The sequence below is a fragment of the Lactuca sativa genome, chromosome 1 (genome assembly GCF_002870075.4).
Source record: "Lactuca sativa cultivar Salinas chromosome 1, Lsat_Salinas_v11, whole genome shotgun sequence".
Taxonomy (NCBI): Eukaryota; Viridiplantae; Streptophyta; class Magnoliopsida; order Asterales; family Asteraceae; genus Lactuca; species Lactuca sativa.
The window spans coordinates 55,202,862-55,220,661 of NC_056623.2; the positions used below are offsets into that span (position 1 = coordinate 55,202,862).

A 17,800-nucleotide genomic window follows, 5' to 3' on the forward strand; every position below is an offset into this window, starting at 1 on the left:
GCATCATAAATCAGACAACTCTATCATGTAATTCCTGAAGACCCCTAGCCTAGTACTAGCATGTTGTTCTATCATATCTCATAAACAAATAACTTGTATGGTATTTTGGGGTTACTGACTGGCTCCGGCTAATCGTACCTCTGCGTCCTCCTTTACTCATTTTTTGAAAACCATTTTAAATTCTCTTTTGAAAACTCTCCTTGATTTGAGACTGAATTCACACGAATGTTCCTCCAATTCCCTCAAACCAAGGCTCTGATACCAACTTGTAACATCCAAAATTTTTCATCCAATTTAAACTTTTCAAAAACAACCCAATTTCACTAATTCATCACAAAAAGGTTTTCAATACTTTTATTATCAGAGTATTTCCCAAAACCATAACATAACACATAAACATGAGGAGCGGTACGATCACGCCTTTGCCTTGCCACGGTCTCCTGAAGTACCTGAAACATTTAAACCACAACTGTAAGCTCGAAAGCTTAGTGAGATACCCCCAAAATACCAACTACATATACCATACACATAACATGCCATATCATATCAGAACACAGAACAACCATGCACTTCGGGTCTACTGTGTGACTGGTCCACCGTACCGGGCCTTTAGTCCACCTGGTCTACTCTCTGAGTCTAGACATATACATCGAGTCTGCAGTGTGATTGGTCCGCCCGCACCGGGCCTTCAATCCACCTGGTGCACTCCCTGAGTCTACAGTATGACTGGTCCTCCCGCACCGGGCCTTCAGTCGCCCTGGTCCACTCTCCGAGCCTCGGCACGTCTGGTCCGCCCCCTTGGGGCCTTCAGCCTATCCGGACTGCTCGTCGGGCCTTCGGGATAACCGGTCCGCCCTGGGTATGTTGGCCTACAGCACAAAGCAGGACCCGCCTCAACCCAACCCCAATCCAACAACCATGTGCACATAAACATATAATCATATAACAATCCACATCCAATCAAACCGATCTAGCAGATCACATAACATAACATCATCCTAACCAGGATACCGACCTAACCAGTCACTAGCATAATATCATCCTATATACCAGGATATCGACCTTAACTAGGTATCTAACATATACCATCCTAACTACCAGGATGCAAACATAGCAAAGCAATAACATAACAACAATACCCGGATTACAATCCGATAAAGGGCCGGCCTTGGTGCCTTAGACCCTGTTGATATAGTGAGGATAACTCACCTCGCAACTGCTGACTGAAAAGATAAGATCACGCTGCTCCAACCTCCGATAGGAACTCCACCACTGATAATACCAAAAGATTGAACTCAATAAATACCAATAATTACCAAAATACCCCTGGAAGTCAACTGGCCAACTCTTGGTCAAAGTCAAAGTCCTCAATCAAAGTCGACCTTCCTGACTGACTCTACTCGCCGAGTCAACCCGCTGACTCGTCGAGTCCCTATACTCAAAATCTCCCAATCCACGACTCAACTCGCCGAGTCGCCCCAAGACTCGCCGAGTCCAACCAACTCTGAGTCACTTCCTGCTCAACTCACCGAGTCGTCCCTCAACTCACCGATTCACCACTTAACCAAAAAGATTAGGACCTTATGACCAGACTCGCTGAGTCCAAGAACAGACTCGCTGAGTCCAAGAACAGACTCGCTGAGTCCATGGCAATCTTCAACAGACTCGCCGAGTTGTTCTTCCAACTCGTCGAGTTCCTGCCTATCTTCATCTAACTCGCCAAGTACACCCATGTGACTCGCCGAGTACCTCTAGTTCTTAATCCATACAGTGGCTTTCTAAGCCATGCAGGGACTCTCAACCATAGATCTATTCTCCTACAACCCATCCATCACATAAAGTGGCAAACTTTACGTAAATCCAAAGAGATCTAAGCATAAAACACTCTTGGGCTAGGGTTTGGGACAAGAAGGCTTCACTAACAACTCAAGGACAGGGGCTTTATGCACTTCTGGATCATCTTTATTTCAAATTTGAGGTAGCAACCTCAGATCCAACCTCCAACCCGAAATAACTCTAAATAAGCTCCCAAAAACTCCACAATGATAGATCTAGAAGCTCAAAAGCTCCAGCAACGAATTATTACTTCAGAAGGAAGCTCCAACTGAAGAATGAACCAAATCTCTGCAAAGCCCCTTGCTCCAACCTTCTTAATCTTCAAAGATCTCTTCACCAAGCACTTATCAAGGTTCCAAATGCTCTCCAATGCTCTCACAAACAGATTTAGGGTTTCTGGACTTCAAAAGGGGCTAAGGGGACTTAGGGGAGGGCATTAAGTCCTTTAAATAGGGTGCAACCCCGAAGTTTAGGGTTTTTCTCTTTTCAGCACCAACTCGTCGAGTCCAACCGCCGACTCGCCGAGTTGGCTACTTTACACGCGACCAGAATCGCGACTCTACTCGCCGAGTCTAGCCATGGACTCGCCGAGTTGGCCATCCTTATTTACACTTTGAACCCTGAACTTGCACTCCTGAACTCGGGATGTTACAGGTTCTGAGTACGAAATACTCTTCTGTAATCTCCCCATTCTTGACCTTATTAAATGGAACCCACAAATTAGCTTGTCTCCCCAATGCTTTGTCCTAATCACCAACAACCACCGTCCCTAAATTTGAAACTCTATCCGTTTTCAGCATATCCACGAAATTAGAATCATCAGAAAACTCGATTTCTCAAGAACCAACCTGCAACAACAACAAAATCGTTTGAAAACTCCTACTTGAAGTGCTTCAATGACAACATCGATCCAGTCTCCCTCAGTTCAGAGTAAGAGGAGAAGTAGATATGAGGGATGGGAGGTGGGTGTTGACTTCGATTTTAGTTTCAGAAAAAGGCAGACAAAGCTTTTTGATTAGGATCTTATGGGGGATCCGATGAACTTTAGAGATGAACATATAGAAAACAATTTCTAGAAGGAAATCTACACATACACACATACGTAAATCGTTGTAGATTGGATTTTATGGGTTTTCTTTTGCGTGAGAGATTTTCGTGTCTATGTATGTTCATCATAAATCGATGGAGTAACCAATGAAATGAGAGAGAGAGAGAGAGAGAGAGAGAGAGAGAGAGAGAGAGAGTAGGGTGGGGGTGGAAAAATCCTTAAATCAAAATAGGATTAAAATACTTATTGAAAAAAAAGGAAAAAAGAAATCAAAATGACATAACCGTCTTTTTAAGTTTTTTATGACAAAAAACTTAAAAAAAAAACTTTGATTTTGAACCTTCCATTTAAATTGAAAACCTTTTGGATTTTATCCAGAGTTTTTTGAATACCACAGATACCAAATTTGCAGTTTTGTCCAAAAATTAAGTTTGGCAAACCAAATCCACAAACACAAAAGTACCACTAGTTCAAATTGAAACTTGGACCGAATCTAAAAAAAAACACAAAACAAAGGGACCATTTATAGTTTTCTCAAAAACTATTATTATAAAATTATAAACACTCCAAAAATTTGATAAGAAGCTTTTATTTATAAAATAAACAAAAGAGTACAACGTTATTCTTGCCATAACTCTTTTCTTTTAAAAACTAAATATCACAAAACCCCACAAATCGCTACAGCCATTTGCAAGAACAAAATTCCACAATTCGCCAATCAAAACCCCATTCCAGTAATAATTTAATCAAAGTAAAACTGAACAAGTAGATCCATGCCATCTCTCTCTCCTCTCGAATTAGCAGAGGGGAGCAGACGCAACTGAACCACTGCAATAGAGCAAGAATTTGCACAACATATAAAGAAAAGCAACTACCTTTTGCTCTTTAATGCTCTCTTTAAAATCATTTCAGGTGATTCTCTTTCACCTTTTCTGACAATCGTGCTCTCATACTCCTTCCCTTTTCTTTTTTGGGTCTCGATGGTGATGAAGATGAGAAGAGGGTTTAGATGAGATTATGGCTGCTGTGCTGTTGTCAAACACTATGGCTCAAAACCACAACAGCAATGTAAATAACGATGTAAAACCCACAATTTTTCATGACTTTCTCGGCCGCGATTGCCCTCCGGTGCCCAACTGTGCCGCCGCCGGCGATGCTTCCGCTGCCGGTTCCCCTTCTGCTTCCGCATCCCGTGCTGGTGGCCCCATTTCCACTACTTCTGATCTGGGTTCTGGTATGTAACACCGCAGTGCCCACCAACCGTTTGATAAAATTCCTGCTATTGTCGTATTTCATTTTCAGCTTTTCTTAGTTTTACAATAAAGGGACTTGAATCAAATCCTTGTTAGCTGTTTCAATTTCATCATCTTCCAACTGTTAGAATTCATATATATGATGCTTTAATGGTGATCATGGTGTGTGACAAATTGTCTCATAAGTACATAATTTGATAATTTTCTCATTTTAACCATGGTAGACAGACAGGTTGGATCTCATCTTGAAGGGGTTCCATTCTATGGACAAAAAAGTGATTTTTCAGGCTCAGATATTGGGAATAGATATGCTGGGAATAAACGCAGTAACTCAGATTCTGTATTCTTGAGTTCATCAAGAGACAGCTCACATTTAATGAAGGTTTTTTTTTTTTTTTTTTTTTTTTTTTCAGTATCATGATTATTATATACAATTTTGTTTGAAATATATTCTAATGGAAGACCAATTTTATGGTTTAGATGCTGAGAAATGTAGGGCAAGAGCAACAACCAATGAGACCAATATTGCAACAAGCCACAGTTGCAAATGGAAAGCCTGATTCCAATCCTTCCAATTCCAAATGGGAAAGAGCAATTCCGGTCAACGTGGGACCAGTACTGCAGTACCCTTCACGTACTGGTCAACCTCTACCTTACCCATATCAACAAACACTTTCAAACCGATTCAAAGATCCCACCATGGGCACATCTGTCATTTCCCAATCAGCTGCTGATGAAGGATCAAGAACTGGAATCAAAGGGTCTGGAATCTTGAATTCTGGTAATGTCAGTGGTGTTGGTGAACCAAAACACAAGTCTGGAATCAGTGTTCCTGAGCCAGGCTCTTCTGCTCCTCTTCGGTAAATATTATATGATTAAAGACTCGGTTTTTTTTTTTATTTTTATTTTTATTTTTAAATAGTTTTTAATTAAATATTGTGATGGGATATGAGTTTTAGTTCTTGTTTTGCAGTCGATTAGGTTCAACGTCTGTAAGTCGGCAGATGACTATATTTTATGGTGGTCAAGCTCATGTTTTTGATGATGTTCATCCAAACAAGGTGAGCTCTAAGGTAGTGTTTGGTATGATGGAATCAGGGAAAGAATGGAATGTAATGGTTCATTCCATAGGAATGGAAAAAAAAAAACAAAAACCTGTTTGTTTTACTCTGTGGAATGGAATGAAAAATTGCAATAAAACCCCTTTTTTAGTTTTTGATGACATTAACTTTTTTTTGTATTATTTTAATGAAGTTGAACATCATTATGAAATGGAATGAAAATTTCCTTGCTCATTCCATTCCATTCCTTTATGATTCCATTCCATCGTACCAAACGGACTCCTTTTGAGTCCAATGGTTTGGTTTCTTTGTAGGCGTGATAATTTTTTTATTATTTTATTATTTTTCGGTTTGTTGCAGGCGGATGCGATAATGGCTATGGCTGGATCTAGTGGTGGATCATGGTCAACAAATTACTCACAAAATCCATCCATTAAACCATTTATCGGTATTGGTGATAACAATACTTTGTCACGTGAGAGATTGAATTCAACTCATGGGACTGGTTTAAGTGATCGAATTCCATCGATTCATGGTAAGTCTTTCATAAGGTCAAATGTCGTAGTTTTTTTATCTTGAAATTGACTTGTGTTGTTAAACCTTTTTTCGATATTTCCTTAACTATTTCATGTTTTCACTATCAACGATATTCATATAAAAATTTGGAGCAAAATCCAAGTCAAATATTGAATTAAAAACTTAGTTTACTTGACCTTAGAAGTGAAAATAAACAATTTATCTTTACATATAGGGAATACTTAAGTTGTTTGATAGTTGCTGATTGAGTCAGATAATTGCAGGAGGACATAGTGGTGTTTTAATGACAGATGCAAGACGACTATCACAAGCTACCGAAGAGAAACCATGAGGCATATATATATTTTTGTGTCATGAATTCCTACCTTTTTTAAATTGTATTATGTAGGAAGTTGTTTAGTTTAATCTATTTGTTTCATTTGGATTAAAAAACAAGTTTTAACTTGTGCAGCATGTGGTTAAATTGCTAGAAACTCTTTGGAGTTGGTATATCATATATGATGCACAACCTAAACAAGATTTCTTTGGTATTTTGTGATTTGGTAAATGAGAGTGGTAGAGCAATTGCTTCACATAAATGACCTCAAATATAGGAAACACAAACATGTAAAGGAGGGCATACAAATGGACGAATAAGTAGATGCAAGTAAAAGAACATATGCCAAAAAAAAAAAAAAAAGTAGACACCTATTTTTCAAATTAGGCTTGAGTTTCTTGTGAGCTATCTCTTCCTATTTATACTCTAGACATCACATTTAAGCTATTAAGCTAAGAAAACAAAACACATGCAAGTGACTAAGCAAACATGACACAAAATGCATATGCTAGTGATAAAGGGGCCTAGGCTATCTACATTTGATTATATATTTACTAAATTTAATCTATATTTGTTATATACTTATAATATTTTTATATTACTTAATTGATTTGTTGTTAAGTTACATTCACTAATCAGTATATTATATGTGAGTAAATGTCTATTTATATAATTTTATTATAAATTTTAGAAAACTTGAGGAAAATTTAAAATTGGGGTTTTTTCACAATGGTAAAATTTTAATTTTCAATAGTGATTGTAATTGTAAACAACACAAATGGATAAGGTTGTCATTAGAAAATGAATTATGAAGCAAACGATAATAAAAGAAACTTTGAAATTTACTATCAACTATTTAAGATATGTTTTCAATTTATATAGGGTTAATGACCTATAAGGGTAATAAAGTTTTAACTTTGTCCACATTAAATCCTTAAGGTTTTTCTTTTGTACATATTACACCAATATAGTTGTATATAACTGTTTAAAAAAGATAATAAGATTTTAATTTTGTCCACATTAGATCCCTAAGGTTTTTTTTTGTATATATTACACCAACATGATTTTTATAACCGTTTAAAGATAGGTAATAAGGTTTTAATTTTGTCTGTATTAGGTCCTTATTTTTAATATTTTTATCATTTCATCTAACTCTTTTACAATTTATATTAGTATATACTTAAACGGGTTAATCATTTCATCTTCTCATTTTAGTTGCATATTCACCACCACCACGGTTTCAATTGAAATGTTTCATAACAAATATTTTATCATTTTTACAAAAAAAAAATAATAATAATCAAAGTTTAATGATTAATGCTATGTTTTTCGCGTCAAAACTAGCTGATAAACTAGTTTATTTTTCGATATTTTTTAAGTTATCATGTTTGGCAAGCTAAAAAAATAGCGTATAAGCTAGCGTTTAAAAAACTACTTAGACTAGTTTTTTAAAAGTTTTTTTTTTTAATTTCCAAATATACCCCTTAATTAATTAAGAAAACATATTTTTTAAATGCCATTTATTGCATTATATAAATTTCAGATAGCTTATAAGTCAGTGACAAAGCCATGGTCAAAGTAAAAGAATATCCCCGAAAAGTAATGAGGTATCCACGATAAGTAATAGCTCCGCTAATGGGGTATCCCAAATACGCCATTATTTTTCGGGGATACTTTCTTACTTTGACCATGGCTCTGTCACTGACTTATAAGCTATCTGAAATTTATATAATAACATAAAAGGGCATTTAAAAAATATGTTTTCTTAATTAATTAAGGAGTATATTTGGAAACTAAAAAAACTTTTAAAAAACTAGTCTAAGTAGCTTTTTAAAACACTAGCTTATAAGCTATTTTTTGACTTGCCAAACATGATAACTTAAAAAAGATCGAAAATAAACTTGTTTATCAGCTAGCTTTGACGTGCCAAACATAGCCTTAATCATTAAGACTATGATTATTATTAGTTTTTTCTTTTTGTAAAAATGACAAAAAAAAATTATTATGTAACCTTTCAATTGAAACCGTGGTTGTGAAGAATGGATGACTAAAATAAGAAGATGAAATTATGAACCCATTTAACTAGATACTAATTTAACTAGATACTAATATAAATTATAAAAGAGTTAGATGAAATAATAAAAATATTATCTAATGTGGACAAAATTAAAACCTTATTACCCTTTTTAAACGGTTATATACAACCATATTGGTGTAATATGTACAAAAAAACCTTAAGGACTTAGGGGGTGTTTGGATTAGCTTATTAGCTTATTTGTGGTGGGAATAAGCAATAAACATGAGGAGAGATGCTTATTAAAATTAGCTTATTTAGCTTAATAAACTGGATTTTATCCAAACACTCAAAGTTAGAATAAGCAATAAACACTTCGTTTTTTCCTATCCAAACACTCCCTTATATGGACAAAATTAAAACCTTATTACCCTCTTTATTAACCCATTTATATAAAGATAGTTAATTTTATAAAGCACAAAAAAATAAAAAATAAAAAAACTACCACCTCCTCTCTAACATTATATCAGAAAAACATCTCAAACGTTTGAAGCCCTAATTCTCCATCGATCACTCACTTCACTCCCGCGCTCCAAATTGAAGCTCCGATCAGGTAATCTATTCCATCAATCGTTATGCCACCTGCTTATGACGATAATTTTTCCAAATCCCGCGTTTCTTATGGTTGCATTTGTCTATAATTGTTCGCCAAATTCTTGTATCATTCGGGAATCATCTGAACAACTGATCAAAATTGGCCCTCACATCATTTTTAATCTACATTACATCATTACTCCGTCTCCCTTAAATCCTATAATTTGAATTTGCGTTTCATTCGGAAGAGATTTGAATTTCAAAATTGATGTGCTATAAAGTTTTTTCCTTTTTATTTTTGCTTTCTTTCTGGTCCGATTCGCATATATCTATACTGTATCTGACCTGTTGGAAATTTGTTTTTGATGATAATCGTGAACTGTGAAGTCTCAATTTGATCAAAATGTCTATTATACATTTATACTTCCTGTTTGTTTTTGATCATTATACTTCCCAAGTTCCTCTTTTTTGGAGTATGAACTTGAATTAAGATTTCATCTTCCACTTTTATCATTTTATGTTTAAAGTCTGTACCATTATCCAATTATAATTGCTATAAACTCGTCTTCAAAACTACAAATGATTAACTTATTTAGCTAGTATCATGGTTTGTTTGCTTGTTTATTGGTTATAATTGCTATAATACTATTAGTTGAACTTAATAGATATCAGCACATCTAATTGTTCTGATCTTTTTTCCAGGTTGATCCATGGATCCAGAAGCTGCCCGAACTGCCCGGGAATCCCTGGAGTTAGTTTTTCAGATGTCAAATATTGTTGACACAGGATTAGATCGCCACACACTTTCTGTATTGATTGCCCTTTGTGACCTCGGTTTAAACCCTGAAGCACTTGCTGCTGTTGTCAAGGAGTTCCGGCGGGACCCACCATTAACCACCACCACCACCACAACACCACCATCTCCACCGCTTCCTTGATCACATAATTCTTCTTTTCTTTCAACTTTTTCTGCTTCATCTTTCCATTTTAAAATGACTTTTACCCCATGAAAATATATGCAATTTGTATGTTATGAAGAGCTTTTCCATTTTGTTTTGGATATGGTCCTTTAAGAGTATGCACATGTTTAACACACAAGGGTAATTTTGTCATTTTGGCTCTCTCTTTCCTGTTTTAACATTGAGGAAAAATGGATCTTTTCATACATAGGTCAAACACTTGCAATGATGAGTAATCTTGAATGGTTCACTTTAAACTTGATCAATTTAAGTTTCAAGTAAAAAACCTTCACATCAGTTAAAATGGTTAGTGAAACGACAATATTAGGGTTCATGTTTGCTATCTTAAAATGATGGAATTGGATGTAAAAACCATAAAAAAAATTTGGATAAATGCTTCCCTTTAATTTATAGAGATGAGTTGTAAAAGATGGATTACTTTTGGTTCACATCCTATATCGGTTAGGAGTTGGAAAAATTATGTAGTGCAAAGGTTTTCAAAAGAGACGTAAGACAAATGTTTAACACAATACTACATTACCTATTTTATCAAAGTCAATATTTAGTGCAAAGTCCCTGTTATTAAAAAAATGTGATCCAAATGGTTCCTAGAATATTTGAAACGAGTCTTGGAATCGACTACATTACCACAATGACTCTTTAGATCTTAAAACCAGTAGAATAAGATGTAATTAGTTCCAACAATGATTACTTGGTTATAAGAATTTAAAACTAACTTTTATTTGGGTTTAAAAATAAAAGTTAAGAAAAAGTATCCAAGGTTTTTAGACATTATTCCCTTCAAGCCAAGGATCGATATGAAAATAAAAATAGGATAACAAATGAAAACAAGAATGATTTGATTTAGAGCGGAGCCTATCTTCATATGGAGTCATGGTTATGATCAACTTGACAAAATCCTCCTAATGTGAAAATTTTAAATCTAAAAAGCATCATAAAACTGGTGCATGTGATATTCTACTTCGACATCAATTCCAAAAAACAAACCGATTTGATATGAACGATACACCTCATCTATTTGTTTCAAAAGATGTAGCCAAGATAAAAAAATATTGCAACTAAGGGTTATTATATGAACATATCGGCTGAACTAAACAGGAAAAAACAAGAGTTAAGAGATGTCTATTTCATAGCTATAAAGAATAGATTTTGGATGAAGATGAATTAGATAAAATAATACTTGAGCATATTGAAGATCTAACAGAAGCCTACATGGAGAAATGTGTTACACATGTTTGAAAATACGTAAAGTATACAATGTGGGTAGGAAAAATGATGTGGCTAGAAAATATGTACTAAAGTTAAAACAATATGGCTCAAAAAATATGTAAAAAGAGTTCCCTTGCGAAATTTTTTAAACACATGCTAATATGCTATTGATTCATTAATGTTTTCTAAGCCACACTCCATTTTCACATACAAAATTGTGAATATGTGTCTATTATATACATATTACTCATCAATTGTAGTATGGTAGGCAATACTTGAACATGATACTTCGCAAAGACTTAAAAAACTCATGGATAATTTCTTGAATCGTGTAACGTTAATTCCTTAATTTCAAACCCTAATCCATTTTTAGTTATGATGTTGCTAATATAGGCTTATTTAAAAGAAAACACAATGGATAGTAAGACGTTTCGCGAGGCATTTTAAGGATCGCGTGATATGTGTCTCAAAGCTGCATTTAATGTTAATCGAGACTACAAATTGTAACACTTCCATTCACTTGAATCTCATAAAAAAGGTTTTGCAAATGTTGTAGAGATAGAGACGTTTCCATCGATGGTAGAACACTATAACATAACAATGGAAAATGATTTTATAAATTTGGGTCCATTCGTCTTCTTCTCACGAGTCACCAGGTGGAACTCCTAGGCCATATAGTCATTTTGTATAGAGAACTCTTCAGTAAAATCCTAATATTTTAGTCCATTTTATGCAAAAATCTCAAATGAAATTTTATTATAGAAAAACATAAAATAAGTCTAAATCTGCAAAATCGACCAAAATAATTTTTTCAAAGTTTAATCAATATTCTGTGTTTTTCTATAAATAAAATTTAGTTTAAGATTTTTCATAAATTTGATTAAATATAAGAGACTTTTTTTTTTTTGGGAAAATTTCAGTTGAAAATGTGGTGATGTTGTAACATCCATTATCAAGGTAATTTATAATTTTGACCCTTAATATGAGATTTTGTTGCAATAGGTACCATGTTTGAATTATGAGGAACACACATTTTGTCTAGTACGCTGAACAGGAAGGAAGCCTTTGGAAAGCATCATTAACTCCCAATACATCTTCCCCTCATCAGCCTCCATTGCCTACATTGTCCCTTGCAAATCCTGATCCCCATTGGTGGTGTTTTGAGCTCATTTTTGGTGTTGTTGTCCACTCTTAAAGGAAGGACGCCATTGGAAAGCAAGGAAGAAACTCCAAGCTTGGTAGATAGATCTGAGTTCTACACTACTTGAGAAACCTCCAGAAGGCATAAAGCTCTAAACTTGTTGGTTATTTCTTTAGATCTTGTTAGATGTGGAGTTTTGTGCTTATTAGCCCCATAATCTTGGTCGATTTGGGTAGAAGCTACTTTAGACCAAATGAGTTGTCCTTTTGGATGTTTTAGAGTGTCTAGAGTGATAAAAAAGGGATCTTGGCCCTTCTTTTCGTACCATGCAAAGGTTATGATGTCTTAATGGGTTAAGAAGTTAGGGTTTTAAGATTTAGACACTTGATAGCCATGCAAGATCATAAAGTTGAAAACTTTATGATTTAGAACACTATTTGGGATTAGATCTGGGCTTTGGACGAAATGACTTAATAGATTAAGCATTTATTAGAAGGACAAGTTGGCAAGTGCGTATACTGAGCGTACCTTATAGTAAGCTGCACGTACCTGGTCGAGACCCCGCTTTTTTGGTCGAGTGAAATGTATTACACTGGGCGTAATAGCTGAGTATGTTGGGGGTACTCAGCCTAAGTTAACTCGGTTGACTTTTTAACCTTTGACCTTGACTAGGATTTTGACTTAGGGGTATTTTAGGTATTTTGAGTTGTAGATTGAGATTTGATTACTATTTGTTGTAAAGGTGATCAGTAGAGTCTGTATTCAGAGCAGCGTGTTGTTCAGTTATTTCGTCAAACTATGAGGTGAGTTTTTCTTACTGTACTTATGGGTCGAAAGCACCAAGGCTGACCCACTGGATTTTGTATCCTGATATATTAGATTGATGTTATGATGAGTATGTGTTCGACCGGTATATGTGTATGATTACATGTATTCACTAAATATGTGTCAGATTGGTAGATCTGTATGATTACCTGTGTTGCTGGTTATTGATTGTTATTGTATATATGTCGACATGTTATGGTTTTTTAGGTTGAGATGGTCCTGCTTTGTGCTGAATGCCAAGATACCCGCGGCGGTCTGGATAGACTGAAGGCCTGTGAGGCGGTCCAGTCAAGCCGAAGGCCCAGAGAGCGGTCCAGATAGACTGTAGGCCCTACGAGACGGTCCAGTTATGCTGAAGGCTCATATATACATGCTGTTATTTGTATTGGTTGTGTGTGGTACTTTGGGAGAAATCACTAAGCGTTGACTTACAGTTTAAGTTTTATGGTTCAGGTACTTAAGATAATCGTAGGAAAGCAAAGGCGTGATCATACACATCATTTTGGTTTCATGTTATTGAATTCTGGAGATACTCTGATTTGTGATTATTGCTTTTGAGAATAATGTTTTGTAAACAATTATGGTTTTTGGTTGGGTTTTAAAAATGAAAATTTTACCTTGATTTTTGGGATGTTACAGATGTGGTAATGTAGGCTTATTTAAAATACCGGCTAAAACTTTGGAAAAACTTTTTTTTTTAGCCGGTTTCGCAGACTTACGTAGTATCTCTTACTTTTTTTTTTGTTAAATTGATCAACATATATATATATTTTTTTTCTGAAGATCACCTTATTTTATAACTAATAATGAAAATATTGAGATTTTTCTGAAAATTACCCTTGAATTAATATATATTATTATTAACAAAATATTTATAAACTTAAAACATTTTTTTAATAAATAAAAGAAATTACGGTTGTTGCTAATTTCTAGTAATGAAAAAATAAACTAAGTACTTCCTTCTTGCTTTATATGCATTGTTGTTATTGTCGCGGTGAGATGCAAGGATGTTTCTTTCATTTTGATGTTCCTTTTATGTTCTTTTAATACAAGTATCACCTAACCTTCATACCTTACTTGCTAACAACCATTGGCTAAAACATATCCATTAAGAGTGAAAAGTGAATATTCAAAGACGAACTTCATAAAAGTCTCGGTATTTTGGTCATAAGGTAATTTTCAGAAAAGTTCCAATATATTAATTAAAAAAATCAGGATAACAACTAAATCTACAAAACCGACCAAAATAATTTTTTCAAAGTTTAACTATTTTGTGTTTTTCTATAAATAAGATTTAGTTTAAGATTTTTCATGAATTCAATATAAGAGGTTTTTTTTTTTTTTTGAAATTTTCAGTTGAAAACGTGGTTATGTGGTAAAAGCACCAACCTACCGATATGGTATTTTATTGAATAGCTTTATTTTTAATATATCATTGATGACTGTGTCCGTCTGAAAAAAAAAGTCACAACACATATTCAAATCAACGGATAACATAATAATAAAATTGTTTTTGATATTCATAATCAACCAAGTGTAGATTATAGTGATTAGTATACAGTCATTCTTTTTAAACGAGATTTTGTACTTCTAGATTGAATACAAACAAATAATATTTTTTTAAAAAATTCCAATCACAAATAAATATTCTATTTTGCATCTGTTGACGAATCTTTTACTATTTTGTTAATGTCCAAAGAAAACCCCCCAAAATTGTAGCATAATAAAATCCCCCTAATTCAATTTTAGTTTGTCATATTTTGTTCTTAGTTTTGTTATCTTCTACATAGTTTACAAGTGGCTTCAAAACCATCCAAATCTACATAAAGACATCACTCGATCCAAAATTTGCCAACTACAAATCCACATGCATTATTAAGCTTAATTTATGTTTATTTTTGTTTATAATATGACTATCATGGTTTTAAAGTATTTTAGGTGACAGAAAAAAAACAATTATAACGCTGCCAACAAAAATGTCTTTTTCATATTATTTGTTAAGGTAGTATTTTATTTATTACTTTTAATTAATATATAACACACTTATATTTATTTATGTGTTTTAATATTCTTTTTTCATTACTTTGTATTGCAATATCATATTTTTTTAATTAAGATATTATATTTCTAAATTTTTTACTCATTTATATTAGTAAAAAATATTTTGTAGTTAGATGATATTATTATAATTTAATAGTCCCTTCAAAGTATCTTGTAAATGACCAATGCAATATTTATTTAGTATAAAATCGTATATTAAATAAACTTCATCATAAAAAACATAGTAAAACTCGTCATCAATCTGATCATTTTTGACTCCAATGGTAGTATAGTGATCGGAAATTAATATTGAAGACACTCAATTAAGGCTCTATCATAACTAAATAAGTGCGGCTCTGATCTTAACACATAATCTAAGAGCTTTTAACTATGAATCGATTTAAATAATAAAAACTGATTAGTAAGAAAAAGGAAGATGTTCAAAAATAAATAAGGGAAAGGGAAGTTTATGCATCAAAATCAATGTGTCACACGTTTTGTAAAGATTCTTATGAATAAAAAGACAAACTTAATTTGGAAACTGGTACAACCAAGAGTTTTTGTATATATAGTAAAACTTTCTAAAAAGTAATTGTTTGCCGGATAAGAAAGATAAATATAGATTCGTATATATTTTTTAAACAGTAGACCCCACCCAAGGTTGAAACCTATGACATTGAAATTTGGGTCAATTCCATTTTGAAATTTTAATACCAAGTGATCACCGTTATGTCTGCTTGGTGATAGTATAGTACATTAATATGATAAATGAATGGAGATCCAATATACACCTGTATATATATAAGAATGTTCACTTCTTATATCTACCATTGATCATAAAAGTGATTCAAAAACTCTTGTGATCGATTATGAACACTCTCTCCAAAGCCTATGAGGTTGGCACCACCTTCTCTCACAATATCATCCCTCTTGACTTTGAATCAATCGATGGGGTCCCGGAATCCCATCTATGGTCTCAATCCGATGAATCACATCAAAAGATTCAAACCAACAACCCTCGTGATTCATTGATTCCAGTTATCGACCTCTCTGATCCTTGTGCAATTGATCTCATTGGTCAAGCATGTAAAACTTGGGGCATGTTTCAAGTCATTAACCATGGAGTACCCTTGGAGTTGGTAAAAAAGGTCGAGTTTGAAGCACGAAGGCTTTTTTCTCTCACGACTCATGAAAAGCGAAAAGTGTTGAGATCACCAACTGGAGCAACGGGCTATGGTTTGCCTAGGATATCGCCGTTCTTCGCGAAGTGTATGTGGCATGAAGGATTCACCATCATGGGTTCTTGTGTTGATGATGCTAAGGTTCTTTGGCCACATGATTACCAAAGATTTTGGTAAGTTTGACTTTTGACCAAATGTTTTCAACTTTTCATGCAAATTCATGCACGTATATGTGATGTAATGCTTCATAAAATATGCATTTTTTAGGGGTGTAAAATTAGAATTACATTTTTTTTGGAACGGCAACTACTAATCTATATATTAATTACATGCATTTAAATGGTACCAAACTTTGTACTATTATTCTATTAAAATAATATATATATATATATATATATATATATATATATATATATATATATATATATATATATATATATATATATATATATATATATATATTTTGCTGAATGTTACATCAAAACTATAAATATTTTCATTATAAAGAGTTTAATTAAATAGATGACCATCTCTTTGTTTTCTTCATTGTCATATATAAAATCATTGATCTCAATTTTCAAAGACAAGTGGCCCTTTGTTTTGTCATTAGTTAATTAAAACAAACTACTAATATTATTCCGATCTTTATAAATTAACTTTTTTATGCATAATAATATATTTGTAACAAATATTGAAAGCCACACACATACAATATATGTTATAGACTATATATGTGATCATTTACATCGAACCGATTTATCTATTTCATCATAGATTCACATCAATACAAAATATAACACCTATCTAGCTAGCTACTTAACTTATTATATTATAAATTAAAACAATCAACGTATGCAACACCGATTAATTGTGCATCATATTCAATATTTTATGATCTGTTATTGCCTTGTATTTTGCACATTAATTAATGCTTACATCACTAATGAATTTGTTACTTGATGAATATTGTAGTGACACCATGGATGATTACCAAAACCAAATGAAACTACTTGCCCACAAACTCTTACTTTTAAGCCTTCAAACATTAGATGTAACACAAGAAGAAATAAATTGGGCAACTTCAACTCATGGCTCTAATGGTGCACTTCAACTTAATTCATACCCATCGTGCCCTAACCCTAGTCGCACCCTTGGTCTTGCACCTCACACAGATTCCCTCCTCTTAACCATTTTGAACCAATATGGCATAACAGGTTTAGAGATCTTTGTTGAAGGGTTAGGGTGGAGTCCTGTGTGTCCCATTGAAGGTGCATTTGTGGTGAATGTAGGTGACCTTTTGCATATATTTTCTAATGCAAAATTTCCAGTTGTTTATCATCGAGCCGTGGTGAATCAATCAAAGCACAGAATATCGGTTGCTTACTTTTATGGACCTCCGATTGAGTCTACATTAGCTCCTTTGTCTAATTATCAAGACCCTTGTTTCAGATCTTTGCTTGTGAAAGAGTATATAAGATTGAAAGCCACACATAACGATAAGGCTCTATCCTTGATTCGAATATAAGTTTCTTGTTTAATTTGTCATAGTTTTACATGTAATTGGCCAATAAAGTGAAATAAGAATGTTTCAAGGGAAATAAATGTTGGTATATTTCCGAATATTATCTTCTGCAGCATGTTTTTCTATAATTGATCGTATCTGATTTTATTTATTTAGCATCCACAGAAAACACTCTTTTGTATATATAGTAGAAACAGTCATATAATATCCAACCTTTAGATTTAAGTTAACTCACTGTTAATC

At 33.6% G+C, this 17,800-nt stretch overlaps 3 protein-coding genes across 3 annotated transcripts; all 3 read left to right on the plus strand.

Moving 5' to 3' along the window:
• The first annotated feature begins 3,545 nt into the window (after positions 1-3,545).
• Positions 3,546-6,265, plus strand: LOC111911598 (protein TIFY 8). The gene is made up of 6 exons (XM_023907351.3): positions 3,546-4,118; positions 4,362-4,519; positions 4,618-4,997; positions 5,111-5,198; positions 5,559-5,733; positions 5,999-6,265. Exons 1-6 carry the CDS (start codon positions 3,902-3,904, stop codon positions 6,064-6,066), a joined length of 1,086 nt encoding a protein of 361 aa, XP_023763119.1. The 5' UTR covers positions 3,546-3,901; the 3' UTR covers positions 6,067-6,265.
• A 2,257-nt stretch (positions 6,266-8,522) lies between these two features.
• Positions 8,523-9,707, plus strand: LOC111911599 (mitotic-spindle organizing protein 1A). The gene is made up of 2 exons (XM_023907352.3): positions 8,523-8,678; positions 9,362-9,707. The coding sequence occupies exon 2, from the start codon at positions 9,370-9,372 to the stop codon at positions 9,595-9,597; it is 228 nt and encodes a 75-aa protein (XP_023763120.1). The 5' UTR covers positions 8,523-8,678; positions 9,362-9,369; the 3' UTR covers positions 9,598-9,707.
• A 5,877-nt stretch (positions 9,708-15,584) lies between these two features.
• On the plus strand, positions 15,585-17,708 carry LOC111911583 (gibberellin 3-beta-dioxygenase 1). Its single transcript, XM_023907337.3, has 2 exons — positions 15,585-16,208; positions 17,008-17,708. The coding sequence occupies exons 1-2, from the start codon at positions 15,724-15,726 to the stop codon at positions 17,558-17,560; spliced, it is 1,038 nt and encodes a 345-aa protein (XP_023763105.1). The 5' UTR covers positions 15,585-15,723; the 3' UTR covers positions 17,561-17,708.
• The last annotated feature ends 92 nt before the right edge of the window (positions 17,709-17,800 follow it).

What these genes read in the sequence shown, in the direction of transcription:
- LOC111911598 (XM_023907351.3), top strand. Translation starts at nt 3,902, where the DNA reads ATGGCTGCTGTGCTGTTGTCAAACACTATGGCTCAAAACCACAACAGC. An exon ending in TACTTCTGATCTGGGTTCTG is followed by an intron (nt 4,119 to 4,361) that starts GTATGTAACACC and finishes TAACCATGGTAG; the next exon opens with ACAGACAGGTTGGATCTCAT. An exon ending in ACAGCTCACATTTAATGAAG is followed by an intron (nt 4,520 to 4,617) that starts GTTTTTTTTTTT and finishes TTTATGGTTTAG; the next exon opens with ATGCTGAGAAATGTAGGGCA.
- LOC111911599 (XM_023907352.3), top strand. Translation starts at nt 9,370, where the DNA reads ATGGATCCAGAAGCTGCCCGAACTGCCCGGGAATCCCTGGAGTTAGTT.
- LOC111911583 (XM_023907337.3), top strand. Translation starts at nt 15,724, where the DNA reads ATGAACACTCTCTCCAAAGCCTATGAGGTTGGCACCACCTTCTCTCAC. An exon ending in CATGATTACCAAAGATTTTG is followed by an intron (nt 16,209 to 17,007) that starts GTAAGTTTGACT and finishes TGAATATTGTAG; the next exon opens with TGACACCATGGATGATTACC.